This window comes from Ornithorhynchus anatinus, chromosome 1, assembly GCF_004115215.2.
Source record: "Ornithorhynchus anatinus isolate Pmale09 chromosome 1, mOrnAna1.pri.v4, whole genome shotgun sequence".
NCBI classification, from domain to species: domain Eukaryota; kingdom Metazoa; phylum Chordata; class Mammalia; order Monotremata; family Ornithorhynchidae; genus Ornithorhynchus; species Ornithorhynchus anatinus.
In genome coordinates, this window is record NC_041728.1 from 26,849,544 (window position 1) to 26,865,464 (window position 15,921).

Genomic DNA, 15,921 nt, shown 5'->3' on the forward strand with positions numbered 1-15,921 from the left:
GGCAAAAAGACAGTAGCTGCCCCTTTTCCGGAAGGAGATCCCTAAGCACTCATGCCCCGGTTAAATTGCAGTTAGAAGATGCCCCGTGGCCACCACCGCCCCCGTTTTCCCGACTTCTCCTTCGGTCGCCGTGTTACTGCATGCTTGCTCTGAGCCGTCGGGTCACGCGACCGTGGCTCCGGATCCAAACGCTAGCCCGGAAAACCGCCCGCGGGCTCCCCCGTCAGGTTTCACCCCCGCCCACGCCCCCTTGGGCGGGCTTGCTGAAGGAGTCACCCACCGGTCGCTCTGGGCTCCCGGGCACCGCGGCCTCCGGGTCCTGGAATTCCCGATCGGGTGTCGGCCTCTCGTTCCTCCCTGATCGGACGTCTCTCTGTCCACTCGCAGGCGACTGAGCAGCGAACAGAACGTTCCGTACGACGTGAAGCGGCAGCGGTTCCATTCCCCTCACCACGAGTCAACCGCAGTTCACCCGACAGTGCCTTTAAGAGACGAACGCAGATATTCCATCCCGGGAGCCATCACGCCCTCGTTGTTTCCTACACACTATATACCAGATTTAGTCAGATGTGTTCCACCCTTGCAAGAGACTTCATTTTTAGAACCGAGAGAAATCACACTTCCTGTGGCCAAAGATAAGGTAAATGAATGCAAATATCTGTTTTCCCCTCGGGCGGTCAAGTAAGAGGGCAGGAACTTGGGCAGGTCGGAAGTGCTTGCTTCTCGGCATAGGGTGCCGAGACGGGTGACCCGGTGTGTGCTTTGTGCGTATGTGTGGTATTTTCTTTTTTTAAAAAACGGGATCAAGTTATCCAGCCAGCTAGATGACTTGGGCTAGCCATTCCTCTCAGAAGTCTGTTCTAGCTTCCTAGGATCAGTTAGGGAGGTTAAGTAATTTGGCCTCGGGTCAGAGAGAACTCTTCCGAGCCGATTGGCTGCTCTCGCTTGTTCCCCAAGTGGAAGTTTTAAAATAATTGCCGCATCGATCTATTGCTAATGATGTAATTTGCTCTGGTGCAGTCTTGTTTACCCAGTGTTTTTGAGGATTCAAAAATAGAGAGTCCCGGGAGTTACTGGGGAAGTGATTCATACAAAGCGATGTTACTAGAATTTGGATAGGCGAGAGGTTTTGTCAAGTAGGAATTCTAGATAAGTGAAATTCGGCTATTTAAATCGGTCGGCTTGGGAAACAACTCTGGATCCTGGGGGAATGATAGGCTGTTGTTTCTCAAGGGCACGGATTTAGAAATGGGTACGTTCCCCAGAGGCCCTCGGGGAAAGGACAGGGCTGTGCATTTCTTCTCCTTTTCCTCTGCCGCTCCGGATTTACCAAGGTTTTTTCGTTGCGTTTTCTAAATGGTATCTGTTAGGCACCCACTACGTGTCCAGCACGCTTTTGAGCTCTGGAGTAGATAGTTGTGTCAGGTCGGACGCAACCCCAGTCTCACGTGGTGCCGACAGTCTGCATTGGAGGGAGGGAGGTGAAATCCCCATTTTACAGGTGAGGTGACCGAGGCGGAGAAGTGCACTGACTTGCCCTAGGTCACACAGCAAGCAGTGGACGGAGCCGGGGTTAGTACTCGGGTCCTGTGACTCCCGGATGTGGACGCTACCCACGAGGCTGCGCTGCTTTTTAAGTCCTGAAACGCCATCAGCGCTTGGCACCCTGTCTCTTTTCTCCCCTAATTATAGTGGTGATTTTTAGACGCTTACCATGTGCTAAGCACTCTCCTAAGCACTGGGAGAGATATAACATAATCAGGTTGGACAGAGTCCCCATCCCAGATGGGAATCCCAGTTTAAGCAAGAGGGAAAATAGGTATTCCCCTCTCCTGCCTGGGTCTACTAGGAGTTGAGAAGAAAAAGATGGCATCGGCAATGAAAGATACATTCAATAGTATTTATTGAGCACTTACTATGTGCAGAGCACTGTACTAAACGCTTGGAATGTACAATTCGGCAACAGATAGAGACGATCCCTGCCCGTCGACGGGCTTACAGTCTAATCGTAAGCAGGCTATAGTCAGGAGAGAGAAATTGGGGATTTTCCAAAGGGCCAGATTCCTTCCCATCTGCCCCCTTTCGGATCAGAAAAAGAAAAAGGCCGGGGCACCCACGGTCGGGGTGATTTTAAGAATAAAGGTTTGGGGGAGTTCAGAAATGTCAAAGACCATTCCTGAGGGAGAGGGGATTTTGCGCCCAGCGAATGCTTTCTAGAATGCAGCTGATTAATGATACCAGTTTACTGCGTTAACGGAACTGGCTGCGCGTGGCTTCTTTAAACACTTGCCGCTTTGAAAAAAAAATATTTCTTTTCGAGGGGCCTTAATATGCTGGGGTTTAGTTGTCTAACTGGAGGTTGGGAGAGCGGGAAAATTGGGTGGGGTGAAGGAAGGTTAAGTAGCCAGTGTTCCTTGTTATCCTGCGGAGCCATCTCTCCCTTCAGCTAGGTCTGGGTAGATTTGAGAAGCAGCGTGGCTTAGGGCGAAAGAGCTCGGGCCCGGGAGTCAGCGGAGGTGGGTTCTAATCCCGGCTCTGCCCCGTGTTTGCCGGGTGACCTTGGGCAAGTCACTTCTCCGCGTCTCATTTATCTGTAAAATGGGGCCGAAGCCTGAGAGCCCCACGTGGGACAGGGACTGTGGCCCACCTCATTACCTTGTATCCACCCCAGTGCTTAGAAGAGTGCGTCACACACAGTAAGCGTTGGACAAATGCACTTATTATTATCATTACTATTATTATTATTTAAGACTCGATAGTGTGGGGATTGTAATCTCCCACTGCAACCCAGTCCGCACCTTTTGCTCCTCCAGTTCCAACCTACCTACTCACCGTACATCGATCTCAACCGCAGACCCCCCCCTTCCCCATTTTCAAAGATTGATTGAAGTCACACCTGTCCAAGAGGCCTTCCGTGACTAAACCCACATTTCCCCAACTCCTCACCCGCCCTCCTGTGTCGCCTAAGCCCTTGGGATCTGTAACCCTCAGGCACTTTGATTCTCCACCGCCAGCTCCATGACACAGGTGTGTATAGCCTCTATTTCTTTTCATAACTTCCTCCCCAGCTAGATTGTAAGCTGCACGAGGGATCCTTGAAGAGAAACAGCGTGGCTTCGTGGATAGAGCACGGGACTGGGTCAGAGGGATCTGGGTTCTAATCCCGGCTCCACCACTTGTCCGCTGGGTGACCTTGGGCGAGTTACTTTACTTCCCTGGGCCTCAGTTGCCTCATCTGTATAATGGGGATTAAAGCTGTGAGCCCAACTTCCAGCCGGGCAGAGGAGCTTCTCTTCCACTGCCCTGGTGCCCACGGCCCCCCAACCTCCTCAGTGCCCCTTCAGGTCCCCCCATCCCTCCGTTCCCTCCTCCTTTCCTCCATCTCTTCATCCCTCCATCCCTCTTATCCTCCTCCCCTACGTCTTTCCATTCCCTCTGTCCCTCTGACCTCCATCTCCTGGTCCTTCCGCCTAAGTATTTATTCTGATGCTAGTAATGCCAGTCTTGTCTGTCTCCCCCCTTCTGAACTGTGAGCCCGTTGTTGGATAGGAATTGTCTCTATCTGTTGCCGAATTGTACTTTCCAAACGCTTAGTACAGTGAGCACACTGTATTGAGCAAAGAGTAAGCGCTCAATAAATCAGGTTGGACAGTCCCTGTCCCACCTGGGGCGCACAGTCTCAATCCAGATGATTTTTGATCTCTTCTTGCTTGATAGTCTGGCACATCTGGATTGACTGAATAATAATAATGGTACTTGTTAAGCGCTTACTATGTGCCAAGCACCGTTCTAAGCACTGGGGAAGATAGAACAAGTTAATCAGGTTGGACACGGTCCCTGTCCCACATGGGCCTCACACTCTTAATCCCCATCTGACAGATGAGGTCACTGAGGCCCAGAGAGGTGAAATGGCTTGTCCAAGGTCCCACAGCAGCTACAGGGCGGAGCCAGGATTAGAACCCGGGGCCTCCTGACGTCCAGGCCCGTGCTCTGTCCACTAGGCCAGACATTTGGGCTCAGGGCACATCCCAGAAGAAGGAACAGTAGAGCGGCTGGTGACATCCAGCTCATCGTGTCTCATGGGGAGCCGCCTGGCAGGACGAGGATTAAGATGGGCAACTGGCCCTGGCTCTCTTCCAGATCCCTCCGTTTTTTGGCAGGTCTGCGAATTGGGCACCTGCAGATGCTGCTGGAGAAGCAGCGTGGCTTGGATAGCAGCGTGGATAGAGCACGGGCCTGGGAGTCCGGAGGACCTGGGTTTAATCCCGGCCCCGTCACGTGTCTGCCGTGTCAAGCTCGGGCACGTCACGTCACCTCTCTGGGCCTCAGCGACCTCATCTGTCAGATGGGGATTAAGGGTGTGAGGCCCGTGTGGGACGGAGACCGTGTCCAACCTGATGAACTTGTTGTATCTTCCTCAGCGCTTAGAACGGTGCTGGGCACATAGTAAGCGCTTAACAAGTACCGGTATTATTCAGTCAAAAGGAAAAATCAGGTTTGTTAGATCTCTGTTGAAGTCAGAGGGACCAGCGGGAGCTGACAACGTGGTGAATGTAGCGCAAGGATCGTAGGGAGATGTGGATTAGGAAGAGAGGAGTTCCGAGAGCTAGAAAGCCTCCATTTGGGGTCCTTTTCCTGGTTGGAAACCCTCCGGTCTCAGTAGGAAGCAGCTTGGCCTAGTGGCTAGAGCCCGGGCCAGAAAGTTATGGTTTCTAATCCCGGCTGTGCCACGTGTCTGCTCTGTGACCTGGGGCAATTCACTTTTCTGTGCCTCAGTGACCTCGGCTGTAAAATGAGGATTAAGGCTCTGAGTCCCATGGAGGACAGGGACTGTATCCAACTTCATTAGCTTGTTTCTACCTCAGCACTTAGAACAGTGCTTGGCACATAGTAGGCGCTTAACAGATACCGTCGTTATCATTATCAGGAGGCCTGGGATAAGCGAGATTAGCCCAGCTCAAACAACGGTGAAAGCAAGTGCTCCTGTGGAGTAGGTAATAATAATAATAATAATAATGGTCTTTGTTAAGCTCTTATTATGTGCCTAGCACTATCTTAAGCACTTGTTGAGGTCATGTTCTTTAAAGGATTTTTCTCTTGCCTTGATGGCAAAATATGCACTCTCTCTCTCTCTGGTCATTACAGTAACACATGGAAAACTAGAATTAAACATTTGTTCTTCAACCAGGTATCGTAAAGGTTGTATTCCATTATTTAAAGACGTCCCAGTCAGTTTTCCCCACGGAATATTGCGTGTGTGGATTTTTCTTTTGGATTAGAAGTAAATCTCTGCTTTTCTGGGTACAGAACGTATACTTGGGGCTCTCATGTTGAGAAGAGATAGTCTGTCCCGTCTATTACATATCCATTCTGAAAATTGGCTTACCATTTAATTCAACCTTATTGGGCATTTGACAAACCGCGTAGGGAGCAATTGAAGGTAAGAAGTACCCGTGGTGTATTTTGGAATATTTTGTCCTAAGTGCTTTTTACGCTTCTAGTATTTTGATAAGCAGAGGATAGAACCGTATCCTACGGCAAGGAATGAAATATTTTTGATCTCTTCTTGCTCGATAGCCTGGCACATCTGGAACAAAACGAAAATGAATTCAGTTTTGCAAATACTTAGCTCAAAAATTGCCACTTTGGAAAATTTTCACCAGATGTTCCCCAAGCTTTCCAGTGTAATAGTGATGAAGTATCTTAATTCAGTAAGCTAGCTGGAAAACGTGTCCATTTTATTCCAATTCCTCCTTGCTTAAGGCCAATTTTTTTTTTAAGACCAATGTAGCCTTGCTTAATAGGCCATGATAAATAATGTGAATTACCAGTTAAACTGGCATTCAGAAGGCAACTTACAGGTAAAGGTAAGGTCGCACATAAAACTGACACCATTTTTCATATTGCTTTTGGCATTGCTATCCCCATTTCAGAGATCCTTTTTTTTCCCTCTCTCTCCAGAGCCAGCTTCACAGTTGACATATGGGAAATGCATACTGGTTACAGCATGCAGAAGTTGTACCTTTCAGTCTTACATTTGTCAAGATATCCCCAAATTTCCCAAAAGAACAGGGGAGAGCAGAAACCGGGAATCATATACTGACTTCTCTTAGGGTTACTCTGTGTGATGGCTTTAGGGGGTAAATTTAAGTTTGGGCACATTTGGACAAGAGATCAGTTTTTTATCTTGCAGATTGAGAGGGATATCTTTAACTGTAGTTTATATCATATTTGCAATTTTACTCTAATTGCAGTAAAATCAGCATGTTCCGTTAGCTTATTTTAAAATGGAAAATACATATTTCACTAGTGGTCAGCCAGAAGAAATATACAAAAATGTCTTTAAGACCAGTGCTGTTAGTGATAAAAATTGTATTTTATAAATCTCTTTTGGAATGCACAGTAACATCGATACTGCTGAGTTACTGACACTTCTGATATCGAGTGAGTTGGTAAAGTCTAAGGGAGGTACACCTTTTTTTTTACATTAGTGACCTCTGAATCCTTTTTTTTTACAGATATTAATTTAATTAGAAAGAAAATCAACTGTTTCTGAGACAATCCTGGGATATTTTGGTTCGTTAGAGTAGTGATCCTTTTTTTTAATGGTATTTGATAAGCACTTACTGTGCGCCAGGCATGTTCTAGGCAGTGGGGTAGATACAAGCCAATGAGGTTGGCCACAGTTCGTGTCCCACGTGAGGCTCACGGTCTTCATTCCCATTTTACAGATGAGGGAACTGGTACAGAGGAAGTGAAATGACTTGCCCAAGGTCACGCAGCAGATAATCGGGCACATTCTCCCGATAAATCTGTGGCCAGGTCTCCGAATGACTAGCTAAAGGGATCGTTACCCTACCGGGAACTGTGATTTGCGATGAACGGCCCAACAAGCCCCCCTTTGATGCTTTGTGGTCATGTGACTAATTAGGGCCCACACCAAGTGGTAGGAAAGCCACAGATTATGATCTGGAGGGATCTATAGTAATAATGATGATAGTAATAATAGTGGTAAGCACTTACTATGTGCCAGGCACTGTCCTAAGCACTGGGATCGATGCAGATAAATCGGATTGGGCGTACCCTATCCCACGGCGTTAACCCCATTTTACAGATGAGGTAACTGAGGCACCGAGAAGCGTAGTGTCTTGCCCACAGTCACACAGCTGACAGGTGGCAGAGCCGGGATTCAAACCCGTGACCTCTGACTCCCGAGCCCGGGCTCTTTCCACTGAGCCACGCTGCTTCTCTGTGGAATGTAGTGTGTGGAAGAGGCGGGAAGGAGGGAGAATAGAATAGTCCCTTTAGGCTGAAAGTACGTTATGGGCAGGGAAAGGGTCTACTGATTCTGTTGTATTGCACTCTCACAGGTGCTTAGTACTGCGCTCTGCACATACTAAGTGCTTAATAAATATCATTGATTGATTGAGGGGACTTAGTCCGGGAAAACTTCCTGCAGGAAGTACGATTTGAGTAGGATTTTGAAGATGGGGAGAGTGCTGCTCTGTAAGATACGTAGGGGGAGGGAGTTCCAGGCAGGAGGGAGGGTGTAAGCAAGGGGACGGCGGTAGGTGAGACATGAGGAAGGGACAGTGAGTAAGTTGGCAATGATAATAATAATAATTGTGGTATTTGTAAAGAGCTTACTATGTACCAGACACTGTACTAAGCGGTGGGGGAGATAGGATATAATTGTATTGGATACAGTCCTTGTCCCACTTGAGGCTCATAGTCTCAATATTGTCTTGTTTTTGTCCATCCATCTCCCCCGATTAGACTGTGAGCCCATCATTGGGCAGGGATTGTCTCTATCTGTTGCCAAATTGTACATTCCAAGCACTTGGTACAGTGCTCTGCACATAGTAAGCGCTCAATAAATACAATTGAATGAATGAATGAATCATCATTTTACAGATGAGGAAACTGAGGCTCAGTAAAGGAACTTACCCAAGGTCTCACAGCAGACAAGTGGCAGAGCCAGGATTAGAACCCAAGTCTTCTGACTTCCAGGCCGGTGCTCTATCCACCGGGCCACGTTGCTTCTCATAATAGAGAAGCCAAGTGTGCGGGCTGGGTTGTGGTGAGAGAAGAGAAAGGATAAAGGGGGAGAGAGCCGAGCGAGTACCGTGAACCCAAAGATGAGGGGTTTCTGCTTGATCCGGCAGTGGATGGGCAGCCATTGGAGGCCTTCGAGGAGTGGGGAGACTTGTGCAGAACGTTTTTTTGGTGTTGTTGTTGGACATAATGATCTGGGCAGCAGAGTGACGTAGGTCCAGCTTGGTTTTTACATTTCCCTGTGTATTTGAGTTGTAGCTATAAGGTTCTGCCCTTCCTTTACATACTAATGTGAGAAAAACAATAATCAGAAAGGCCTTCACACTATCTAGCAGAGGAGGTGAGATATGCTTCTACTATAAGCCCGATTGTGATGGGAGGATCTTGGGATGATGGGTTTCAGTCACCTCCAACCTTCTGACATCTGACTTTGTCGCTATGAACGAATCACCTACTAAAATGTCAGATGAGAAGTATAGTAAGCCAGAGGTAGTACAACAGCTGGGTAGATATGTTTCCCAGGCGCATCAGATTTTTCTAGACCATGAAATTCTTCATCTTGTTAAAAGCAAAGGGTACCTCTAGCAAATAATCTTATGAATTCAGTTGGTTGCGAGGGACAGATATAGCGGATCATAGATGTAGAGGCCGGAAAGGAACACGGAGCCCCGGTCCGGTTCATCGTGTATCTTTAGGGGTGATTTTCCATTAGACCAACCCCCCACGAAACTTCGTGCTACCTCTCCATCCCCTATTCTCCTAGATCGACCAGGCCGGTTCTGTTCCGGGTCTCCTAGGAGTTGGGATCTGCCATTGCTTGGATCCCAGGGACCTATCCCAGAGTGAATCAATCACTCTTCATATAGCTGCCTTGGGACTCCCATGCCACCTAGTAATAATAATTATGATATTTAAGTGCTTATTATATGCCAGGCACTATACTAAGCGCTGGGGTGGATGCAAGCAAATGGGGTGGATTGCGGGGCTCACAATCTTAATCCCCTTTTACAGATGAGGAAACTGAGAGCCAGTGTGAAGTGACTTGCTCAAGGCCGCACAGATCAGTGGCGGAGCCAGGCTGTGACCCCCAGGCCCGTGCTCTATTCACTACGCCGTGCTGCCTCCCGCCACTCTCTACAGCGAAGGATGTGGAGCAGAGAGCCTTCCTCCTCCACCCTCCGTTCCCCAACCCAAAGGCTCTGCTTAAGATGGAGGTGGGCCAGAACTAGGAATAAAGGGGGAGCTGTTGTTGGCGGGCTCACGCCCCCCCACGTTACTTGAGTCTCTGTTGGACCAGTAACAGCCGATGAGAATCTCCTGTCATAAGAGATTTGGATTATTAGAGATTCACTCCAGTGTCCTTCGGTCCCCGTCTGGATAATTAGGATTTGAAGGTGGACTGGGAACTGGTAATTGCACAGCGGAGAGGAGAGAGCACAGCCCTGGGAGTCAGAAGGACCTGGATTCTAAACCTGCTCTGCCACTTTTGTCTGCTGTGAGACCCTAGCAAGTCATTTCACTTCTCTGGGCCTCAGTTCCCTCATCTGTAAAATGGGGATGGAGACTGGGAGCCCCTTGTGGGACGGGGACTGTATGCAACCCGATTTGCCTGTATCCACCCCAGCGCTTAGTACAGTGCCTGACACATAGCGCTTCACAAATACCGTAACTGTTATTATTTGGACTTTATCACCCATCTCATTAGCTGAGACACGGAGGAGCTGAAGTGGCCAACGCTCCTGGGGTTGGGTCTGAGAGAATGATTGAGACAGCAGCCTGGGAGAGACTGCTGAGTGCATGTACGTGATGAGATCATAAGTGAGACATCTCCATTTTAAAGCATCTTAATTGCTTTTTGATAATTTCCTAAAATCCAAAATTTTTTTTTGTGTTGGGGGGATTAAGTTGAGTCAGCAGGTACTGGATTTATTTCAAGAATGTCAGCAGCAAGCGTGCGATCTGAAGAAGAAAGAACTCTGCCGAACAGAACTACAGCGAGAAATTCAGCGGATTTATCCACGTATGTTTTCTTTCCTTTGCGAGTTCAAAAACATTAGATGAAGCATTTCCATTTTCGACACCCCAGGAGTCAATCGGCATCTCTGTTATCCTGTCCTCTGTCTTTAGAGAGCAGACTCTTTCTGGTCGGCTCCTCACTAAATGGATTTGGAACCCGCAGCAGTGATGGCGATCTGTGCCTCGTTGTCACCGAGGAACCAGTAAGTTGCTAATCAACCGTTGACTCACTCACTGCCCAGTCTAGTGAATCAGAAATTGCCTAAATCGAGAATATACCGAGATGTGATGCTTGCTCTGCATTGTCGTGTGGGGGGTATGATGCGGATGTTTGCTTTTAGAAGGAAACAGTGAAAAGAAGGGAAAGTCCTTCCTGTTTTCCTTTCTGGTTAACTTTATTGATTTGCCTAATTCCCCCGTGTTTTTCCTTAACGTTCTCAACAGGCTATCATGAGGGGGAAATAAATTGAGCAGTAGGGAGAGCAGGAGGAAAGGAGGGGAGAAAGGAAACTCTTTGTACGCTCCCAGGTCCTGCGTGCCATTGGCATTCAGTGAAATGGGAAGAATTATGATATCCCTATCTCCTCCTATTCCGATGCGCGCGCACCCCTTTTTTTAAAAAAAGAAAATTTCAAGGTACTGAAATTTCTGTCCGCAGCACTCTGACCCTATTTCTCTTACCTTGTCAGGCGGCTGAACATTTCAGAAGAGATACTTCTCAGGGCAAGCCTGCTTCCTGGGCATTCCAACCCTACCCCTCTTCTTACCCTGACATGCGCTGCTCTCCCTGCCTACAGAAATCCTCTTTTATTCCCTCTCTAGGCATTATGCAAGTTCATTTTCAGAGTTGGGATATTAATAATCCCGTCGCTCCTTTTGAGCTGGGTTCCTGAAACGACTGCCAACAACTCCAGCATTTCCTTGGTTGTAAGAGAAAGAAGGGCGGGGGAGACGTGAAGGGGTCTATCTGGGACAGTCGGAGCCAGTTCCTCCCCTCTACTGCCCTGAGCCTTCCCTCCAGTATGGAGGTTGCCCAGAGATATTATTGGAAGTTCTGGAGTGTGTTTTGGTTTTTGTGCCCATTCCCTTTGGATTTTCTGGACTAGCATGTAGATTTTCATTTCCTCCCTTTGGAAATTCCTCTGTGATCAGTGGGATGATTTGAGTGCATACTTTGTACAAGGTACTGTACTAAGCGCTTTTGAGAGTACAATGTAAATAATACATGCCTAGTAGAATGGTGATGCCAATCCACCTTTTGCCAAAAGAACACAAATTAATTTGAGCGCTAACCCATGTTTTCACCGACTCCAGTATTCCACCGACAATGTTTCGCAGGTATTGCAAATCACGGGGCTATCTGCTCCAAAAGATCCATTGAGTAATGCTTCTGCGGTCTTTAGAATAGTATAGAAGACTAATAGAATCCTTGCAAAATTTTAATCCAGTGGAAATTCCCAAATGGTGAATGAGGACACGTCAATTTCCTTAGGCATGGTCTAGAATAGTAGTAGAATTAAATGCTTACTGTGTGCAGAGCACTGTACCGGGCACTGGGAAAAAATGCACAGGTAAGGCCTTCCAGGGGCTCACGTTCTCAAAATAAGGTGGGGAATGCTTCGGTGACCGACATACTAGTGACGAAGCAATAATAGAAATACAAAACAACAGAAAAGTCCTTAATACAACAAGTCTGGTGGTAACGGGGACAGTGGGGGGCGTCTGGGTGACGCCACCCGGGACGTCGAGAGTCCAGTAACTTCCAGAGCTTCCCGTGGTTCTAAAATTGGTAGAGACCGTGCGTGGTGCGGCTGAAGTCTCCACACCCTGTGTGCCCAAGGCAGGTCGAGCTGGGCCTCTGGGAATAGCGATGGGAAGATAACATTGGTCTCTCTCGTCAGTCTGGTGGGAGGAGGGCTGCAGTGTAGCAACTTAATCATAATAATAATGATAATTGTGGTATTTGTTAAGTGCGTACTGTCTCTATCTTTTGCCGAATTGTACTTTCCAAGCGCTTAATACAGTGCTCTGCGCACAGTAATTGCTCAATAAATACAATTGAATGAATGTGTGCCAGGCCCTGTATTAAGCGCTTTGAGTGGATACGAGCAAATCAGGTTAGTCACAGTCCCTGCCCCTCGTGGGGCTCTCAGTCTCCATCCCCATTTTAGAGATGAGGTAACTGAGGCTCAGTGAAGTGAACTGACTGGCCGAAGGTCACACAGCAGACAGGTGGCAGAGCCGGGATTAGAACCCATGACCTCTGACTCCCAGCCCCGGGCTCTATCCATTACACAAATCCCCCACCTACTGACATGCAAAAGGCTTGTCAGAGGTAAAGCTCCAGTGCAGGGATTTCTTCTCTCTGAAATTTTGTTTTTTTCTCATGAGTCTTAGCTATGTTCATTCTCTCTAGTTTTCTGTATAATGTGACATCAAATTTTAATCAGGCTGATTGTTTTAAAGGCAATTGTGATAGAGGGACATCCTCCTTATATTCCCAAGTATTGTACACAATGCAAAAACCCATTTGAGGAAATGATGCTGACCGTCTCTCGATCTGTTTTCATTGTTTTCATAATTTTATGCTGAAGAGAAAGGGACCGTAGGGGTATTTCTCTTTAGAATAAGCTTTCAGAAAGAAGATTTGAGAATTTTAGGATTGCATTATGTAAATTTCATGGGTTGTAAATTTATGTACATTTTTCATCGTTTAAAAAGTGCACTTTTCTTGAAGGAAGCTTTAAAAGTTAATATTACTCTGAGCATGGAATTGAGGGGAGAAAGCCTAAAGTTGTTTTTTTCATGCTTATTTCAGGTAAATCAGAAGACAGAAGCAAGATATATTCTCAGCTTAGTCCAAAACCACTTCTCTACTAGACTTTGTAAGTCTCAGCCTTCTTTAATTTACCTCTTATCTAATTTTAATTTACAAATAGAAGGAAGTTGAGTCGATTTGATTGTCAGAGCGACAGTATATAGTAGTTGGCTGTGTGTTCGGTTATTTTGAAATTCCTCAAGCTTTTCCCTTCTACTTATTTTTCTGATTTCATTAATTAGATGCATCCTCCAAAGGCATGTAAATTGTCTGCTGCTGTCGTGGAATCTTGCCAGACACTAACGTAATTCATCAAGTCATTTCTGTTCAAGGGCAGCATGGGAGAATGAGGAAGACATAGGCGTTGGGCAAATTAGCTCTTTGTTTTCTTCCTCATTTCTGGATTTCGACCAGATACCCCCGGGTCCGTTAACTGCATTAGTCTCTCGGTGTGATCAAATGCCCTTCCTGGCGTTTGGTCACGCTCACTGGGCCAAACAGGATCCTGACAGGCTGGAAGCCCCCCAGCCATAGGGCAGTTCTGCGAAGGGGAGGATCCCCCAAATTTGCTGGTGATTTAGGGAATCGTCCAAGAGAGCTAAAGGGACTGACAGTGCTCTAGGTCACAGAGATCACACAGTGGAGTCTGGGCTTTGGGTCCAGGGATGTAATAATAATAATAGTACTTGTTAAGCGTTTATTATGTATCAAACATTATTCTAAGCACAGGGGTAGGTACAAGGTAATTAGGTTGGACCCAGTCCTTGTCCACGAGGCTCCCACCCTTAATCCCCATTTTACAAATGAGGTAACTGAGGCCCAGAGAAGTCGTGACTCACCCAAGGTCACACAGCAGACACGTGGTGGAGCTGGGATTCAAATTCAGGTCCTTCTGACTCCCCAAGCCTGTGCTCTATCCACTAAACCACACTGCTTCTCTTTAATCAGGACTGTTTCTGGGGCCACCGGTCAGTTCTAGAGGGTCCAAGCATCAGAATCCTGGCCCCGGGGGTATTGGTACCCAAATCTGAGTGTCCCCAAACCGCCCCAACTCCAGGGCGACTCCAAACCGAGATGAGTGTCCGGCTGGGCATCACCCCTGAGGCTGCCCTGAATCTCTGGTGGCGCAAGAGTACCCCCGAAGCCACAGAATTCAGGTTCACCCTAATGTCAGCAAGCGCGTGGCAGGCATTTGTGGTCACGGCAGTAGGCTTGCTAGCACTGGAGAGTTGTAGCCTTGTCCCTTCCTTATTTTAAATAGAGTGAAGAATTGTTTGTGGACACCGTTTGTGATTCCACAGTTAACTTTTCTGGGGAGGGGGCGAGTGCCACAGAGCATCACGGGATCATCCGTTTTGGACTGCGCCCTTCATGGCTTAACCATCCCTCTGAGGGGTTTTCCAGGTTGCCTTCAGGAGCCTCGATGTTAGTAATCATACACTAGATATTATAATAATAATAATAATAACTGTGGTGTTTGTTAAGCGCTTACTATGGGCCAGGCATTGTACTAATTGCTGGGGTGGATACAAGCAGAAAGATCAAAAAGAGTTAATGTGGAAATGGGCTCATTGTGTATTTCATAGTATTCCTTTTACTTTTTCAGCAAGCTACATTGAGAGACCTCAGCTAATTCGAGCAAAAGTGCCAATAGTGAAGTTCAGGGATAAAGTCAGGCAAGTAATCAGTGAAACTCCTCCTCTCATTTGAAGTTTCTGGATCACTTGGAGAATTTTACCGTGTACCTACAGTTGCCCTGTTAATCCCTTTTTCGCCTCAACATCCTGGAAAACACCTCCTACTCTTCTGGACTTTAGAACTCACTTGTCCTTCGTCTCCCTTCAGATTTGAGAACCTCCTGAGCAGTAGTTCTGCGAGCCGCCTGAATTTCATTCGTTCCCTCTTTGGCCTCGCAGACGAAGCTTTAATTCACACGATTTTCCATTTGGGGTAGAGGAGGGGGTGATTTTTCCAAGAAGTTGAAAGCACTAAATCACCGTGCCCCGTCCTGTCTCACCTCCCTAATTTCCTACTACAACCCAGCCCAGTCGCTCTGCTCCTCTACTTCCAACCTGCTCTCTGGACCTCGATCTGATCTCTCTGGCCGCCCGTGTCCTGCCTCTGGCCTCGAATGTCCTCCCTCTTCATATCTGGCAATCACTGACCCCATCTTGAAAGCCTTATTAAAAGCGTATCTCTTCCAAGAGGCCTTCCCCAGCTGAGCCCCCATTTCCTCTTTTCCTACTCCCTCTATGTCTCCCTTGCCCTCAGTCCTACAGCAGTTATGCACATATCCATGACTTATGTATTTATATTAATGTCTATCTCCCCCTCTAGCTTGCTCATTGCAGGCAGGGAACATGCCTACCAACTCTGTTGTATTGTACTCTGCCACACACTTAGTACATTGCTAGGCACACAGTAAGCGTTCAGTAAATATAATTGATTGTGGAGATTCAAAGGTAAAAATGAAGAACCTGAAAAATATCCAAAAGCTTTGAATTTATAGTTCCAGTTGTGTAATCATTGAGACCCTTCCAAGGATCAGGGGATGAGCTCTTCACCTCCAGAGAGAACAAATAGGAAAAGAATTAAAATTGCCTTAGTAGAAGCAGGCAGACCTTAATAATAATAATGTTGGTATTTGTTAAGCGCTTACTATGTGCAGAGCACTGTTCTAAGCGCTGGGGGAGATACACGGTAATCAGGTTGTCCCACGTGAGGTTCACAATCTTAATCCCCATTCTACAGATGAGGGAACTGAGGCACAGAGTAGTTAAGTGACTTGCCCACAGTCCCACGGCTGACAAGTGGCAGAGCTGGGATTCGAACCCATGACCCCTGACTCCCAAGTCCGGGCTCTTTCCACTGAGCCCGCTGTTTGGTTTAATTGCTGAGGGAAAGGAGTACCTCTTATCTTTCCTCGTCCAGTTTGTGGGTCTCCACGTGGTCTGATTTATCCGAAATCTGCCCTCACTTGCTTCCTGTTTCTTTCCTTGCCCCAGCCGTGGCTTAAGAAGGCGCTCGGTGAC

The 15,921-nt window shown here is 47.3% G+C and overlaps 1 protein-coding gene across 5 annotated transcripts in view; it reads left to right on the top strand.

The window, feature by feature from the left end:
• Positions 1–15,921, top strand: part of TENT2 (terminal nucleotidyltransferase 2) — a 64,530-nt gene that overhangs the window by 20,537 nt on the left and 28,072 nt on the right. For all 5 annotated transcript variants that reach the window (XR_003760425.2, XM_029067012.2, XM_039911368.1 and 2 more), the window contains 5 exons: positions 388–640; positions 9,961–10,075; positions 10,183–10,274; positions 12,890–12,956; positions 14,496–14,565. Coding sequence is in view for 4 of the 5 variants with exons in the window: in XM_029067012.2 (XP_028922845.1) it covers positions 388–640; positions 9,961–10,075; positions 10,183–10,274; positions 12,890–12,956; positions 14,496–14,565 (597 nt within the window). In the remaining variant the exon portion in view is untranslated. The remainder of the gene's footprint in view (positions 1–387; positions 641–9,960; positions 10,076–10,182; positions 10,275–12,889; positions 12,957–14,495; positions 14,566–15,921) is intronic.